Below are 18,565 nucleotides of genomic sequence, written 5' to 3'. Positions count from 1 at the left end.
GGTTCAGATTTGTCGATTTTGTCCATTTTCGCTTGAGTTATCCTTCTCGATGTATTGATTTCGGGGTCATGTAAAGGAGAGCGGGTCGACGTCTGTCCCTTTGCTGTCGGCTCCGGAACGGAATCATGGGGTCTCACGTCGATGCCCGCTCCACGGATCCCCACAAATCCAAAGCAGCACCCACGTCCAAATCCAAGGAAAAGCAACTCCGCCGCTGACACGGTGTGTCCTCCGACTCCTCCCCCACTTTCTCCCCACCCCACCACCACCCCCACCCCCACCCCCCGCTCCGGACGCATCCATCCAGTCGCCCCGCCTCACGTGCGCGCCTCTAACTCGCCGCTCCGGTCAACCCGCCGCCGCATGCAGCAGCAGCAGCAGAGATAGTACTGTACTAGTACTAGTACTAGATGTGGATCGTCCAATCCCAACGCATTCCTCTCCTCCCACCCACGGCCTGCCACAGCATTCGTCCCATAACTTATTCCCTCCCACCGCTGCCGCGGTTGTCTCCCGCATTGGTTTAAAGGAGGGGGGAGGGGCGGTCCCCGGATGGCCCTGCGTCCCTCGCCGGCCTCCTCCTCCCACGCATTGCCGGATTCCAGTTCCAGGGCTCGCCGCGCCGCGCCGCCAAGTGGGCTGCTGTGGCAGGAGTAGCGCGGGGGGTTTGCCCGCTGCTCCTTGGTTGGGTTGGCTGAGGGTTTTGGTTTGGGATCGCCGGAGCGCCAGGATCTGGAGGTTCCCTCCAGGCTAAAGGCGGGTGTATACATACGTCGTGGCATTGCCACATTTGGGGTCTGCGGGATCGTGCGGAGGAAGGTCGATCCGTCCCAAATCGCATCTCCTCGTGCCTCTGCATTCTCTGTCAGCGGGCTGGTTGGTTTCCTGAGCGCAGTTGGCAAGAATTTGGTTAAATTTTGCGTCTTGTCAGAACCTGTCTTTTCTGACGGGAGCGCAACATTTGGCTAGTAGTATTACATTTTTTCTTCTTCACATAATTACTGCTTCGTGTCCGAATTTTCCGTGTAATTAGTTCCATGGTACTTATGCGAACGCCGTGATGATTTGCTTGCAGATTGTTAAACATTTGGGACTGTCGAATTTGGTGCTCGGTCTTCAAATTCAGAAAGAAGAAAAACCCTTTGCTAGGTTCAACAATCGATGGCGTTAGCCGGTGAGGAAAAAATGAAGGTGGGATGGTAAATTTATTTCGGTACCCCATTATGTAGAGATGGAAACGATGGTCTTCAACAAACTACATTTGCACTGCAGGGCTGTCACCCAAAACTTTTCGGTGCAAAGGAGAAGAAATCTGCAAAGAAGACCGACAGTCCAAGCTGCAATGCAGGTCGCCTTTTGTCCTTTACTTTCCCCATGACATATGAAAATACCTTTGGAGGTTGTTTTCAAACTATGTTTTAGATTGTAACGGGACACGAGTCTAAAACCTTGCTTCGGTAAATACTCCAGTATTGAAAAAACTTTAAATCGTGATTTTTAAAGAAAGAAAAAGGAGTACTTCCTGTTATTCTGCAAAGCTCAAAATTAAAAGATTGCAGTAATGTTTTTCCACAATTGAAATGTAACTTTAGTCAAGCACTGTTTTCACCAAATTGTTCCCTAATTGAACAAGCATAGCCAATTCAAATCTGTAGGGGCGAGTTTTACCCAAAAGCATGATGTCGCAAAATTGATTAACGAACCTGCAATCCAAACCATCACCTATCATACCATTTTCAAAACATGAAATCTTTTTTTTAGAACAAAAACATGACATCGTTTCAGTTTATGAAGCACACAAGCTCATTTTAAAATTATAGAGGTTAATGTGAAGCTCCACAATAATCAGTAAATGAGCCTCACATTTCTTAAGGTAGCTACTCACATTAATCAATTATCCAGAAATGGTTTGTTTGTTTTGAGATAATAGCTGGAATTAAATGTGTTGAATGCTCCTATATATTACAGCAGATGAGCTTGGACCAAGTCCTTCTAAGACAGTAGTATCCGCTTCCCCCTTGAAAACACTCTCAGGTACTTTAACATGTAAAATCATGTGTTTTTATCTGATTGTAAGATGTAAAATGTTAGTTTAAACTGGTTTCTTGTCTGTCTTTAATTAAAACCAGGAGTTAAGAGCATACGTCTCAGCCATTTCCTGGCCCAACCTTCTTCTATTAATAGAACAACTGAGCCCATCAGGTACGACAATGGAAATTCCATACCCTGTCATTTTCCCATCCTTTTTGTGCCATCGTACCAGATTCTCCACTCTACTTTCGTTGAACAGAATTTTTGTCTCTACCTGGAACGTCGGTGGGAAAGCACCTACTGCTGAACTGAACATGGATGATTTTGTTCCACCTGATGATCACTCAGATATTTATGTGTTGGGGTAGGTCTTGCACCGATCTTCGTTTTTAATAGATACAGAAATATTCCCTGCCGACATTACTAATTACACAGCCTGTGTTATAACCCCCCCCCCCCTCCCCCCAAAAAATGTTATAACGTGTGAATATTAATTTTCTCATCTAAAAGATCCAATGCATAGCTGAAAAAGTTAAAGTAATACATGATTGGTGTGGTAGTAGAATATCATCAACACATTTAGTATTTGTATTCAATGCAATTAATCCTGGATTTCTGGTTTACTTTCAAGTTTTAAGGGTATTTAGTATATTTTTTCCTTTAATGTAGATGTCCATGACATCAGTTCTGTCTATTTAATCTTTGAACAGTTTTCAGGAAATTGTTCCTCTCAATGCTGGTAATGTGCTTGTGATAGAAGACAATGAACCAGCTGCAAGGTGGCTTGTTCTTATAAACCAAGCATTAAACCGGCCAGCTGATAAGGATACCAATGTCTTTCAGCATCCGACATCTCCATCTGTCGATTCTACTTCATCTCGAGCTTCTTCAAGCCTCGATACTTCATTCTCTGAACTAACAAAAACAGCAAGTGGTTCCACAATCTTCCAAAAGTCTTCCCTCAAAGCCATTAGAAAACCTTTCATGCCAATGCAGAGAAAACAGCTTAAGGCCTGCAACTGCCCAACAGAAATGATCAAATCATCCTACAGGGATGCTTGCTTTCGGCGCCAAAAAAAACATGCCGACGAGACTGATTCCTCTGGAGAGGAAGAGAAAGAGAACACAAGGGATTCTTGCGGCTCTGTGCTAAACGAAGTAACTTCTGCTCCCACCGCAAGGGATCAGCTAAAATATAACCTCATAGTATGCAAACAAATGGTTGGTATATTTGTCACTGTGTGGGTAAAGAAAGAACTGGTGCAACACATCGGCCATCTAAGAACGTCTTGCATAGGGCGAGGAATTCTGGGCTGTCTTGGAAACAAGGTCAGGACTAAATCAGATTGAAGTAATGCTGTAACTAATTGTCCGTATCCTGAATACACTTCTACTGCAGGGATGTATATCAGTAAGCATGACAGTGCACCAGACAAGCTTTTGTTTCATCTGCAGCCATTTGGCTTCAGGTCAGAAAGAAGGGGACGAATTCAGAAGAAACTCTGATGTTCTGGAGATACTCCGGCTCACACTGTTTTCGAGGCTTTGCAGGAGAACTGGGCGAAGAATTCCTGAGAAAATTCTTGAGCATGAGTACGAATCTGGTGATATATATGATTGTACATCTGTTCCTTGTCGGTTTAATATTCTGTAACTAATTAATGCACTGTTTATTTTAGTAAGGTGATATGGTTTGGGGATTTGAACTACCGTATTGCACTGAGCTATGCTGATACGAAAAGGCTTTTGACGGAAAATAATTGGGATGCCCTTTTCGAGAAGGATCAGGTAACTTTGTATTAGTTGAATCAATCTAATTATGAATAAAAAAATTGAACTACTCACTGAAAGACAGCAAAAATGCATTTATTATCTGTTTGTTAAAAACTTGTTACGTCTAAAGAAATCCGAAAAGATGATACAAATCTTTCAAATGATTCCCTTATTGCGCTCAAACCATATTTGTACTCTTCTACAAATTTTCCCTTCCCTAATATTCAGTATGTTCATTCTTCAGTTAAAAATTGAACGAGATGCTGGACGAGTGTTCAGGGGATGGAATGAGGGGAAGATATATTTTGCTCCCACATACAAGTACTCCTCTAACTCGGATGCGTATGCTGGTGAGACTGCAACATCAAATAAAAAGAGGAGAACGCCAGCATGGTATGTAAACATGTACAATATTGAAACTAGTTTCAGCACAAGGAAGCCCTATCTGGGAAACAGAGAAAGTGTAATGTCATAATATTCCATTCAGCTGTTGCTGTAGGCACAAACTTAAGGCCTTTTTTTTAATTTTCATGCAATCTTAAACCCTACTCCCGAGGGAGTACACGATTGAACAGCTGTTCATTACACCATAAGGAGAACATAGAAATCTTTCCAAGAGGTTTTTTTAGGGAACATGCAAAATGTTTGCATATCTTTTCGTTAAGCATGAAAATTGTCAAGAGTCAAATGTAAGATATGCTAAATGGCTGGACAAGTGGCTATTGTTCTACACTTTTGCTGGGGAAGCCACAAATGGCTATTGGTTGCAATCTTATGAATCAAACATCCCACGTAAGACAAATTCCAAAGGAGTAGAATCTTAGAAAAACTCTTCGAAATCAAACCAAAGAGGCCCTAGCATGCAGTCTATCATTACCATTGCTGTTCACTGCACGTGGCAATAGCTCTCTAAGTATTTCCATGCAGAAGCGAACAACTAAAATAAATGCCGCACACAGTAGTTCTGATATAGTAAGCTAACGTATTGAAGTTCCAGTTTATGATCTTGTTGTGTAAATGATTCGATGAAAATTTTCTGCCAGTGACTGCCAGTATTATGCTTGTGAACCATTCGGTGCTTCATGCATTCCATTGCATACGTCTGAAGTAATCGAACTTGTTCAGGTGTGATAGAATATTGTGGCGAGGAGAAGGCACTTCGCAATTGTCCTACTACCGTGGAGAGTCCAGATTTTCAGATCATCGTCCTGTCTGTGGAACCTTCATTGTCGAGGTTGAGGCACTAAACAGAAAGACAAATAGGCGCTCATCTAATGCTGACATGAAAATCGGTGCCGAAGAGCTTTTACCAACGGACAAGAATAAGGGTAAAGGTACTGCACTTATTCACACACAGTGGTCATTTTCTAAATCTTTCATGTCCCAAATTTTGGCATAGTAACTAAACAGGTGTTTATGTCAAGCCCAATACAAAGTGATGATATCCCATTTTAGTTTCCGGTTAGGTAACAACAACTGAATCGAATAAACATGATTCATTGTTGTGTAGCTACAGAAGTTCTATTGCATTTTCTCATAAGATACATATAACCATCTTAGGAGTCGAGCTTAATAAGGTGTAAAAAAAAAGAGTCGAGCTTAAGTATATTTTGAACCCATAATTAAATATGAAAACCCCACACGCACTTTAGCCCTGGACTCATACAGAAAACTGAAGTATGTTCCTGCTTCCATTTTGCAGGCACATCACGGAGTGTGAGCTTCCACAAAATAACACAATAATGTGCATGCCAGTTCTACAAAGAAAAACGTATATGCATCAGGTCGTCAAGAATCACACATAGGTTTTATTTGGATGACAGTTAAAAACCAGCCTGATGCTCCTGTTTCAAACAGGGCAACAGACTCTGGAAGTGGAAGGATAATCTCTAGTTTGCATTCCATACTTAGGTATTTTTTCCAACGCGGTCCAAACGAAGAAGAAAAAGTCTCCTTTTAAAGGAAGTGATTTGGTTATATACCTGATAGGATTAAACCAGCCAATATCCTTTGGTCTGTAATTTTTTCAGTTGTAAGTATAATTGTACAATTACAGGATGAAGCCACAGACTTTTTTTCGCAGCAATATTTTTAAGCAAGCCACGGGCATTTTGAAATGCACATGATGCTTCTTTCCTTCTTTCTGCCGATTTCACAGCATTGTGTCTCTGCATCTCTGCACTCGATTTCAAAAGACTGTTCTTTGAACTGGATCTACATACGGTACATAGATAGTCAGAGTTAGGTAATAGAGATGCACATAGGTGGACGGGTTCATACGGTATTTACCCATATATGAAGTTGTATATGCATTTAGATGCTCTAACGTAATATGTTTCCACTAGCTGGAACATCCTACACCATTATTTCCCCCTCTTCTTCACCTTGACCATGAGATCATTCTTCATCTGCAGAAAAACCAACACATCCGGATTCACCGTGTACCTTATCAACACCTCCACATCAAAGTTCCATACCATGGTGGCGGCGATGTTGTCATCTAAGCAATCATGATGTTCTTGTCGAGGCATGACATGGCCCGTGTTGAACGCCAATAACTTGTAAGATGGAATGTACAATAGATCGATCATCCTCTCAGATCCATTGTCCCCGTGATGTAGATCAAGATCAGAATAGTCAGATCTCATACCGTGGCGACTAGGTTGGCTGTGTGTCCTTCTCCACTCCCCGCCGCCATCTACTTCGCCTCAATAATCCTAACACTCTTAATATGGCATATGACCTGCAATTGATATATACAATATAGTTGAATGTTTTGATATGTTCACTTGTTGGAGCTACACATTCTTCGTGTCTCTTCGTACCACCATCCACTTGACCCCGGTGACACTAACTCTTATTACCGAGCGAGTAGCTTGATTATGAGTTACTAGCCCACGTAGCATCAGAGTAGGCCTGGAAGAGTAGGCCTGGAGCTCGAGCGAGCTGGAGCGGGGAAAGAAAAGGCGATGAGAGATTGTGCCATGAAGATATCGTAGAACACGGAAGAGGTGACTATAGTGGACAGAGGTGGGGGCTGCAACAAACTGACTTAGAATGTGGACATGATAGGAGATGTCAGGACGCGTAACAGCAAGATAGACAAGGCTCCCAACAAGGTGACGATAGCGAGTGGGATTAGGAAGAGGATCACCGTCAGAAGCACAAAGCTGAACGTTGAGCTTCATAGGAGTCACAACAGTGCGCTCGTCGCCAAGAGCAGAGCGAGCAAGAAGATCCTGGATATATTTTTCCCGGGAGATGAAGAAGCCATCAGGGGACGAAGAAATCTCAATCCCAAGAAAATAGCGAAGGGAACCAAGATCAGACATGAGGAACTGGTCGCTAAGACGGGCCTTAACAAAGGCAATGTAGTCGGAGTCATCACCAGTGATGATCATGTCATCAACATAGAGAAGGAGAAGAGTCCGACCACGAGGAGACATGTGAACAAACAACGCGAGGTCATGATCACTGGGAGAGAAGCGTGCGGCAGTCACCACAGAGGCGAAACGCTCAAACCAGGCGCGAGGGGCCTGTTTGAGACCATAGAGGGAGCGTCGAAGTCGACAGACCATACCATCAGGAGCATGGTACCCCGATGGTGGATGCATATAAACCTCCTCACGCAACTCACCACTGGGAAAAGCGTTCTGGACGTTAAGTTGAGATACAGACCAATGACGAACAGAAGCCACAGCAAGGAGAGTGCGAACAGTGGCCATGTGGGCGACATGAGCGAAAGTATCATCATAATCGTGGCCTTGCTCCTGCTAAAAACCACGAGCCACAAGATGAGCTTTGTAGCGCTCAACAGAACCATCAAAGCGAGTCTTAATCTTATAGACCCACTTCCAGGCGATGGGACGAACACCAGAAGGAAGGGAAACCAGATCCCAGGTGCCATTGCGCTCAAGGGCAGCAAGTTCCCCGGCCATTGCAAGCTGTCATTCAGGCCGAGTCATGGCAGTCCGATAGGAAGTGGGCTCAGCCACAATGGAGAGACCATAACGGTCAGGAGAATAGCGACCAGGCGGGGGACGAGGCCGAGCACGAAGGTTATGAACCGGGGGAGGCATGAAGGGAGGCGCTCCAGAAGTGGAGGGCGCGTCAGTAGGATCATCTTCACTACGAGGGCGACGAGTGTAGTGGAGAGGAAAAGGAGATACAGATGGTGAGGGTGGGGAGGAGGATGTAGGGGAAGGTGGTGCCGGTGGTGGATGAGGAAGAGTGAGATGTGCCAGAGGAAGAGGGGAGACAAGAGGCACATAGGAGGAGGTATCGGGAAGAAGAAGAAAGGAAAGGTCGTCCACAGAAAAGCACGAGGAGGAAGGGCGAGGGTAGTACGAACGACACTCATCGAAAGTCACATCACGCGAAATGCGCAACCAACGACCAACACGATTCCAATAACGATAGCCCTTGGGCTCATCACTGTAGCCAAGAAAAACACACTCGACTGACTGAGCAGTGAGTTTGGTGCGTTCTCGCAGGGCAAGAAGGACGTAGCAAACACACCCAAACATACGGAGAGCTGAGTAGTCAGGAGAATGACCGATGAGACACTCCATAGGAATGCCACCCCGCAAGGCAGTTGATGGTTGAATGTTGATGAGATAGGTGGATGCGAAAACGGCCTCAGCCCAAAAGTGGGGTGGAAGAGAAGCGGCAATCATTAGTGCACGAGTCGTCTCAAGTAGATGACGATGATTGCGTTTCGCAACGCCATTCTGAGCATGGGCACCAGGACATGAGAGCTGAGCAAGAGTACCCTGTTCCACGAGAAAGGCACGCAACATCTAGGAGATATACTCTCCAGCGGAGTCAGCACGAAAAGTGCGAATAGGCGTGGAAAACTGGGTGTGAACCATGGCAGCAAATCGTTTGTATATAGAGAGAACCTCGCTACGTGATTTCATAAAATAGAACCAAGTGTAGCGAGAGAAATCATCAATAAATAGAACATAATAGCGATGGCCACCTTTCGAATCAAAGGGAGCAGGTCCCCATACATCAGAATGAACTAAGTAAAAAGGACGCTGAGATACTGACTCACTAGTAGGATAAGGTAAGTGAGTCTGTTTGCCAAGCCTACAACCATTACAATGTAAAGATACGTCTTCGAATACAGACCCTAAGACACCCTGACGCACCAACGAAGACAAGCAGGAACCACATAGGTGGCCAAGTCGATGATGCCACTGTTTGAAGGTCACGGAAGAGGAGGCGGCAGGAGCATGAGAACTGGCAAAAGTGGTGGTAGCAGAAGGAACATGAAGCCAGTCAACCTCCCAAAGACCCTCCGACTCATGGCACCGAGGGCCAGCACCAACCAGAGCCTTGGTGTGAAGCTCCTGAATAGAGCAAGAGTCGGTATCAAGAATTACACGACAACCGGAGTCAGTAACTTGGGCAGCGGAGAAGAGATTCATGGTAAGACGGGGAACATAAGAAACATTAGGGACAGAAAAAGACGGAGTAGAAAGAGTGCCACGACTAGCAACAAGAAGAGTAGTGCCATCGGCTGTGAGAACATTAACAGGTGAAACAAGAGGTTGAAGAGAAGACAACGTGGAAGAATCAGAAGACATATGAAAATAAGCTCCAGAATCCAGAACCCACGAAGATGTACCTGACTGTGTAGGTGTCGATGGTGATGAAGGGGTGGGAGATGTCACAGCGGAATCGGAACGTGTCGATGAAGAGCCAGAAGAAGCTACGAGGCGCTTGAGCCGGATAATGTCTTGGTCAATGAGTGATGGAGTCGAGGAAGATGTAGGACTCCCACTGGAGGAAGAACGCCTCTGGTCTCGCTGTTTCTGGCGACAATCAGCCTCTGGGTGGCCTGACCTGGAGCAGTAGCGACAGACTGTATCACAGCATGATCGACCCTTCTCAGCATAAGGAGGGTGATAACCCACAAGTCTAGGGGATCGCAACAGTTTTCGAGGATAGAGTATTCAACCCAAATTTATTGATTCGACTCAAGGGGAAGCGAAAGAATATTCTCAAGTATTAGCAGCTGAGTTGTCAATTCAACCACACCTCAAAGATTAGTGTCTGCAAGCAAAGTATCAGTAGAAAAGTAGTATGATAGCAACGGTGCCAGAAAGTGGTCTGTTGACGGCAGACTATCCCTGACTTGTTGTATCAATGGCGCCAGAAAAGTGTTGCAGCAGGTAACAGCAAAGTAACAAGTAACAGCAGTAGTGACAACACTAGCAAGGAACAGCACTAGCGACAGCAGCAGCAAGTAACAGCAGTAGTGACAGCAGTAGCAGCAAAGTAACAGCAGTAAGGACCAGTAGTAAAAGACTCGTAGGCAGTGGATCGGTGATGGATGATTATGCTGGATGCGATTCATCATGTAATAGCTATAACACGGAGAGATAAGTAACTAGCTCCCGTTCGTCAATCTAATGTAGGCATGTATTCCGTATGTAGTCATACGTGCTTAGGGAAAATAACTTGCATGACATCTATTGTCCATCCCTCCCGTGGCAGCGGGGTCCTAATGGAAACTACGGGATGTTAAGGTTCTCCTTTTAATAAAGAACCGGACCAACGCATTAACACTCGGTGAATACATGAACTCCTCATACTATGGTCATCTCCGGGAGTGGTTCCGACTATTGTCCCTCCAGGGTTGCCGGGTCATAACACATAGTAGGTGACTACAACTTGCAAGATAGGATCTAAAACACACATATATTGGCGACAACATAATAAGTTCAGATCTGAAATCATGGCACTCGGGCCCTAGTGACAAGCATTAAGCATGGCAAAGTAGTAGCAACATCAATCTCGGAACATAGTGCATACTAGGGATCAATCCCCGTCAAAACTAACTCGATTACATGATAGATCTCATCCAACTCATCACCGTCCAGCAAGCCTACGATGAGATTACTCACGAACGGTGAAGAGCATCATGGAATTGGCGATGGAGGAAGGTTGATGATGACGATGGCGACGATTTCCCCTCTCTGGAGTCCAGAACGGACTCCATATCTGCCCTCCAGATGAAGAACAGGAGGTGGCGGCGCCTCCGTATCGTAAAACGGGATGAATCCTTCTCCCTGATTTTTTTTCCGGGCGAAACGGAATATATAGAGCTGAGTTTGGAGGCGGTGGAGCTCTGTGGGCTCCATAAGCCTGGTTGGTGCGACCTGGGGGGGTGGCCGCGGCCAGTGGGCTTGTGGCCCACTGGCTGACCCCCTCCGGTGGATCTTTGCGCAGGTATTTTTCATTAATTCCAGAAAAATTCTCCGTAAATTTTCAGGTGATTTTGAGAACTTTTATTTCTGCACAAAAACAACACCATGGCAATTCTGCTGAAAACAGCGTTAGTCCGGGTTAGTTCCATTCAAATCATGCAAATTAGAGTCCAAAACAAGGGCAAAAGAGTTCGGAAAAGTAGATACGACGGAGACGTATCAACTCCCCCAAGCTTAAAGCCTTGCTTGTCCTCAAGCAATTCAGTTGACAAACTGAAAGAGACAAAAGAAAAACTGTGACGAACTATGTTTGATCTTGTTGTTGCAACTATGTCTAACTCATAAACAGAATTTCAGCAAGATCACAAGCAAACCACATAAGCAAATGACATCTAGGTCTCACGGTAAAATCATATCAATGGCATAATCAGCTAGCGAGCAAATAATAATAAGTCTCAAACGTCAACACTTCAATCAAAACAATCATGAAGCAATACGAATAGATGATATCTCGCTAGCTCTTTCTGAGACCGCAAAACATAAATGCATAGCACCTTCAAAGACCAAGGGCTGACTAAACATTGTAACTCATGACAAAGAAGATCCAGTCACAGTCATACTCAACACAGTTAAAAGCAAAGCATAAAAACGACAGAGGTGCTCTCTAATTGGTGCTTTTATAAGAGGAGGATGACTCAACAGGAACATAAATAGACAGGCCCTTCGCACAGGGAAGCATTGATTTGCAGAGGTGCGAGAGCTCAAGTTTTGAAAACAGAGATAATAATTTTGGGTGGCATGCTTTCATTGTCAATGCAATGACTAAGAGTTCTCAACATCTTCCACGCTACACATGCTATAGGCAGTTCCCAAACAGAAAAGTAAACTTTTGACTCCCCCACCACCAATCAATCACACCCCACGGCTAGTCGAATCCTCGGGTACCGTCCATACCAACATCAACCAGGGGGAGTTTTGTTTGCAATTATCTTTTCGATTTGAGCATGGAACTGGGAATTCCAATTACCGGCCCCTTTCTTGTGAATAATAGTGAATAAACACATATCGAGGATAACACGCCTAGCATGGAAGATACCAATAGCTCCATGTCACCACATGAGCTGTTCGGGCATGCAAAACAGATTATTTCTTGAAGGTTTAGAGAGTGGCACATGCAAATTTACTTGGAACGGCAGGTAGATACCGCAAATAGGTAGGTATGGTGGACTCATATGGAACAACTTTGGGTTTATGGAAGTGGATGCACAAGCAGCATTCCCGCTTAGTACAAGTGAAGGCTAGCAAAAGACTGGGAAGCGACCAACTAGAGAGCGACAACAGTCATCAAAATGCATTGAGATTAACTAACATTGAGTGCAAGCATGAGTAGGACATAAATCACCATGAACATGAACATCATAGAGGCTATGTTGATTTGTTTCAACTACATGCGTGAACATGCACCAAGTCAAGCCACTTGAAACATTCAAACGAGGATACCATCCTATCATACTACAACACAGTCATCTCAAAATTCATGTGGTCATCCAAGACAAACCATTATAAGCTACTAGCTAAGTAAGCATGGCATAAGCAACTATGATCTCTAAGTTGTCATTGCAAACATGTTTCTCTCACAACAAAGCTGAATCAGGCATGATGAGCTAGTCATATTTACAAAAACAAAATAGATCAAGTTCATACCAGCTTTTCCAGGCTCAGTCACTTCATCATATATCGTCATTATTGCCTTTCACTTGCACGACCGAACGATGTGAACAATAATAAGCGTGCTCGTGCATTGGACTACACTGGAATCTCCAGGAAAACACAAAGGAGAAGACAAAGTAATATGTCTCTTTAACAGCTAAACAGGTATGCATGCGAGAGCCACTAAACATTGTAACCAATATCTTCTACCTTGACCCAAAGAAAAAGAAAACTATTTACACGGGAAAGATCCCAACAAGAAAAAAGAAGAAAAAAAATCTTTTTGGGTTTTCTCAAACTAGACAGACACACTAAACGAAAACGAGAAAAAGAAAATAAACTAGCATGGATGATACAGTGGCCAAGTGTGGACACCGGCTAACAAAGTGAAAGCATAAGCAAGAATGTAAAGTCGGTGAGAAACACGTACTCCCCCAAGCTTAGGCTTTTGTCCAAAGTTGGTCTACTCCCAAGGAGGGAAATAACCAGCTCCGGGGTACTCCGAAGTGGACTGGGGATGCCACTGCTATGTGAGCTCCTCTGGCTCCCACCGATAAACTGGCGTCTGGTACTCGACTGGTGGCTCGGGCACGGGCACCTGTGGTTGGGCTAGGCCCCAATATGCGTAGATGTCCAAGGGCATAATAATGTACCTCCCTGCATGAAGATTGAACAAAGAAGGAGCAGGCAAAGTAATAGTCTCACGAGTACCCTGACTAAATACCAGGTTATAAATCATCCTTCTATTTATATCTCTATCAAGAAAGTCAAAGCGAACCATGCTATCGTAATCTAGATATCTCTTGGGAAGAAGAACCTCTTCTTCCTCCTCCAGTCTAATGGGTATCTCAAAGTGTCTGGCAAGACGGGTAGCATAGATACCTCCATAGACAACACCTTTAGAACGGTTCAGGTTCAACCGTTGAGCTACTATAGCGCCCAAGCTATAAGTTTTATCATTATAAAGGGCTTCGCACAAGACCGCAAGATCTGGGGAACTAAGTGACCCAACTTTCCCACGGCCAATCAAACATTTTCCCACAAAAAGTGAGAAGTACCGAAGCACGGGAAAATGAATGCTAGCAGCTCTAGCGCAAGACACTCCTCTCTCCTCTCATACAACAATTGTATCGATGAAAGCTTCCAAGTCCCGTGGACGAGGTTCATCAATATCCCCAACGTAAGGTAATTTGCAGACATTGCAAAAATCCTGGAGTGACATGCGCTGGGGGATATCATAAAGTTTAAACTCAACCATAGGAGGATTTTTCCTCGGATAGAAGTTAAAGCTTTGTACGAAGATATTAGTGAGGAGGAGGTATTGCGGCCACTTATCTTCAGCGAAGGCGGTAAGGCCTGCGTTTTCCACCAAGTGATAAAGGTCCTCATAAATTCCAGCGGCGCGTAAGAACACGTCGCTTGGCCACTCGCAAGCTTGAACTTCTGCGACTCGAGGGACCAGATACTTGGGCTTCTTCTCACTTCCATCATCCTTGGGGTCACGGCTTGAAGAGCCTCTTAAGAACCTCCTCATCTTTTCCCTTTTCTATCTCTGAAAATTTCTGAAATTTCTAGTGACTCTAAGGAAAAGTGAACAAGGCTCAATGAAACTCGTAGCAACTACTCGCACAAGTTCCTAGAGGTCATATTACGCATCAAAACTACTTGGGACCAGCTAAAATTAGTATGCAAAGCTCAAGAACATGGTCACCAAGGCAGCAAAAATAGGCGGAGTATAAGGCACTAGAGCAAAAACTAATTGGACCAATGGAGGAGTCACTTACCAAGGAGTAATTTCCCCAAAACAGTTCGGAGAATGGTGATTTGAGCAAAGAGATCGAAAATCCCAGCAAGAGGAGCAAGAACACGGGTTTGAGCTGCGAACCGATTTTTTCTGGAGGTAGGAGAACCAGATGAGAGCAAGAATGAGTGGAGGGGGTGCCCGTGGGCCCCACAAGCCTAGGTGGCGCGGCCAGGGGGTGCCCGCGCCATCAGGGCTTGTGGCCCACTGGTACAGCCCCCACACAAACTCTTTGTCTCAGAATTTTTCAAAAATTCCAGAAAAAATCATACTTGATTTTCAGGACGTTCGGAGAACTTTTATTTTCGGGGTACTTTTCTACGGGACGCTAAAACAGAAAACAGGAAAAACTAAACTAAATCTTTCATTTTTCTTCTAAGCAACCGAAGGAGAAAGCTTGGAACAGAGGTTTGTGACTCCTCGATTCATCCATCTCATGGTCATCGAAAGAAATCCGTCAATGAGGTTGATCAAGTCTCCTCGACAAACCTTTTCGAATCGCAAAAGAGAACGGAGAATTTTCGAATAGTCACTAGGTCACCTCAATGGGGATGTGTATCTCCCCAACAAGCAAATCATACTTCATCTTGACACGAGGTATAGGGCATTCATAGCTCCCAATAAGAATCGATGAAGTTTTTTTGATAGCATTGATGCAATGTACTCGATATTGTTTCTTCGGAAAGTGCACCGTATGCTCATTACCGTTGACATGGAAAGTGACGTTGCCTTTGCTGCAATCTATAACAGCCCCTGCAGTGTTTAAAAAGGGTCGATGACCGCCATGGCATCGTCTTCGGGAATATCCAAGATAACAAAGTCTGTTAAGATAGTGACGTTAGCAACCACAACAGGCACATCCTCGCAAATGCCGATAGGGAAAGCGGTTGATTTGTCGGCCATTTGCACAGAGATTTCAGTGGGTGTCAACTTATCCAGTTCAAGTCTACGATAAAGAAAGAGAGGCATAACACTAACACCGGCTCAAAGGTCGCATAAAGCAGTTCTAACGTAGTTACCCTTAATGGAGCAAGGTATAGTGGGCACTCGGGGATCACCCAGTTTCTTAGGAGTTCCACCCTTGAAGGTATAATTAGCGAGCATGGTGGAAATCTCAACCTCAGGTATCCTCCTCTTATTAGTCATAATATCTTTCATGTACTTAGCATATGGAGACATTTTGAGCATGTCTGCCAAACGCATTTGCAGAAAGACAGGTCTGATCATTTCAACGAATCGCTCAAAATCCTCATCATCCTTTTTCTTGGATGGTTTGGGAGGAAAGGGCATGCGTTTCTGAACCCATGGATCCCTTTCGTTACCATGCTTCCTAGCAGCAAAGTCATTCTTATCATATCTCTTAGTCTTAGGTTGTGGGTTATCAAGATCAACAGGTTCAATCTCCACATCCTTATCATTGCTAGGTTGAGCATCAACAAGAACATCACTATTGACATTATCATTACGCTCATGTTCATCACCAGATTGTGTTTCAGCATCAGAGACAGAGACATCGTTTGGAATCTCAGGTGTAGCAGCAACAGGGTTGCTAGCGTGCACATCCCTATCATCTTTCTTCTTCTTTCTAGGATGACTAGGTGCATCAGTGCTAACTCCTTGAGAATCTTGTTCAATTCTCTTCGGATGGCCCTCGGGATACAAAGGTTCCTGGGTCATTCTACCGCCTCTACTGACGACTCTGACAGAATTGTCATTCAACTCGTTGAGCAAGTCATTTTGAGCTTCTTCTTTTTTGATAACAAGTCATTTTGAGCTTTAAGTACTTGTTCTACTTGATTAGTAATCATAGAGGCATGTTTACTCAGAAGCTTAAGATCATTGACATTTCTGCCCACACAAGCACTTAAATGACAGAGCATACGAGCATTCTGTTCCAATTGTCTGCTAACATAATTTTTGAAACTCTGTTGTTTGGCAACAAAGTTATCAAATTCATCGAGGCATAAGCTAGGAGGTTTATCAAAAGGAATATCACTCTCATCAAACCTACGCAGAGAATTTACTTCTACTACATGTATCGGGTTATCGAGACCATGGATCTCTTCGATAGGTGGTAGATTTTTGACATCTTTAGATTTAATGCCTTTCTCTCGCATAGATTTCTTATCTTCTTGCATATCTTCAGGACTGAGGAATAGAATACCTCTTTTCTTCGGAGTTGGCTTAGGAGGTGGTTCGGGAATAGTCCAAACATTCTCATTGCACATGATGTTATTCAGTAGGATCTCAGCTTGTTCTACGGTTCGTTCCCTAAAAACACAACCAGCACAACTATCTAGGTGGTCTTTAGAAGCATCGGTAAGTCCATTATAGAAGATATCAAGTATTTCATTCTTCTCAAGAGGGTGATTAGTCAAAGCATTCAGTAGCTGGATGAGCCTCCCCCAAGCTTGTGGGAGACTCTCTTCTTCAGCTTGAGCAAAGTTGTATATTTCCTGCAAGGCAGCTTGCTTCTTATGGGCAGGGAAATATTTTTTAGAGAAGTAGTAGACCATATCCTCGGGGCTACGCACACAACTAGGAGCAAGAGAGATGAACCAAGTCTTAGCATCATCCTTTAGCGAGAAAGGAAACAACTTGAGGATATAGTAGTGGCGGATCTTTTCCTCACTAGTGAATAGGGTGGCTATATCGTGCAGTTTGGTAAGATGGGCTACAACCGTTTCAGACACATAATCGTGAAAAGGATCAGATTCGACCATAGTGATTAACTCAGGGTCGACAGAGAATTCATAATCCTTATCGATCACAAAGATAGGCGAAGTAGCAAACTTCGGGTCGTATTTCATCCTAGCGTTCAAAGATTTTTCTTTCCACTTGAGCAGTAGTTTCTCAATATCATAGCCATCCTTACATGCAATAAAGTCCTCAGCTATCTCTCCCTCCATAACATAGCGATCAGGCATAACAGGCAATTCAGGCATAGTAGCAGGTTCTACTTCAATAGTATCAGCAGTTTCAGAAGTATCATCACATCTAGCAGCAACTCTAGCAATTTGTGCATCAAGGAATGCACCTAGTGGCAAAGCAGTATCAGGCATAACATCATCAGGAAAAGCAGTATCAAGCATGGCATCATCAGGCATAGTATCAAGCATAGCATCATCATAAGCATCATGGGCAGCAGAAGTAGCATCATCAAGCACACGCGACATATCAAGATTTCTAGCAGGAGGCGATGTCGCAAACTTACTCATAACTGGAGGTGAATCAAGTGCAGAGCTAGATGGCAGTTCCTTACCTGTCCTCGTAGTGGAAGGCAAGACTTTAGTTCTTGGATCTTTCGGATTCCTCATAGTGATCAGCAGACGTCAATCCCAAGTGAATTAGAGAATATAGTTGTGCCTCCCCGGCAACGGCGCGAGAAAAATAGTCTTCATAACCCACAAGTGTAGGGGATCGCAACAATTTTCGAGGGTAGAGTATTCAACCCAAATTTATTGATTCGACTCAAGGGGAAGCGAAATAATATTCTCAAGTATTAGCAGTTGAGTTGTCAATTCAACCACACGTGAAAGATTAGTGTCTGCAAGCAAAGTATCAGTAGCAAAGTGGTATGATAGCAACGGTGCCAGAAAGTGGTGTGTTGACGGCAGACTATCCCTGACTTGTTGTATCAATGGCGCCAGGAAAGTGTTGCGGCAGGTAACAGCAAAGTAACAAGTAAGAGCAGTAGTGACAACAGTAGCAAGGAACAGCAGTAGCTACAGCAGTAGCAAATAACAGCAGTAGTGACAACAGTAGCAGCAAAGTAACATCAGTAAGGACCAGTAGTAAAAGACTCGTAGGCAGTGGATCGGTGATGGATGATTATGCCGGATGTGATTCATCATGTAACAGCTATAACACGGAGAGATAAGTAACTAGCTCCCGTTCATCAATCTAATGTAGGCATGTATTCCGTATGTAGTCATACGTGCTTAGGGAAAATAACTTGCATGACATCTATTGTCTATCCCTCCCGTGGCAGCAGGGTCCTAATGGAAACTACGGGATATTAAGGTTCTCCTTT

General features: G+C 44.2%; 1 protein-coding gene across 7 annotated transcripts; it reads left to right on the top strand.

Moving 5' to 3' along the window:
• The first annotated feature begins 323 nt into the window (after window positions 1-323).
• Window positions 324-6,586, top strand: LOC123444680 (type I inositol polyphosphate 5-phosphatase 10-like). Of its 7 annotated transcripts, none has more exons than XM_045121480.1 (12): window positions 324-819; window positions 1,076-1,191; window positions 1,273-1,348; window positions 1,969-2,034; window positions 2,130-2,202; window positions 2,291-2,395; window positions 2,742-3,360; window positions 3,431-3,624; window positions 3,711-3,819; window positions 4,049-4,197; window positions 4,930-5,138; window positions 6,219-6,586. In XM_045121480.1, exons 2-12 carry the CDS (start codon window positions 1,162-1,164, stop codon window positions 6,335-6,337), a joined length of 1,749 nt encoding a protein of 582 aa, XP_044977415.1. In that variant the 5' UTR covers window positions 324-819; window positions 1,076-1,161; the 3' UTR covers window positions 6,338-6,586. The 7 variants fall into 7 exon arrangements, with proteins under 7 accessions (XP_044977415.1, XP_044977416.1, XP_044977417.1 ...); XM_045121481.1 differs by having other exon boundaries at window positions 324-876; window positions 1,972-2,034; XM_045121482.1 differs by having other exon boundaries at window positions 324-876; window positions 4,930-5,132.
• The last annotated feature ends 11,979 nt before the right edge of the window (window positions 6,587-18,565 follow it).

This window comes from Hordeum vulgare, chromosome 3H (assembly GCF_904849725.1).
Source record: "Hordeum vulgare subsp. vulgare chromosome 3H, MorexV3_pseudomolecules_assembly, whole genome shotgun sequence".
NCBI lineage: Eukaryota > Viridiplantae > Streptophyta > Magnoliopsida > Poales > Poaceae > Hordeum > Hordeum vulgare.
The sequence above is the reverse complement of the archived record's forward strand: the minus strand, read 5'-3'. Positions and strand labels throughout refer to the sequence as shown.

Excerpts from the sequence above, each read along its gene's own strand:
- LOC123444680 (XM_045121480.1), top strand. The coding sequence starts at position 1,162 with ATGGCGTTAGCCGGTGAGGAAAAAATGAAG. Across the intron at positions 2,035-2,129 it reads CCCCTTGAAAACACTCTCAG|GAGTTAAGAGCATACGTCTC; the intron begins GTACTTTAACAT and ends AATTAAAACCAG. Across the intron at positions 3,820-4,048 it reads CCCTTTTCGAGAAGGATCAG|TTAAAAATTGAACGAGATGC; the intron begins GTAACTTTGTAT and ends TTCATTCTTCAG.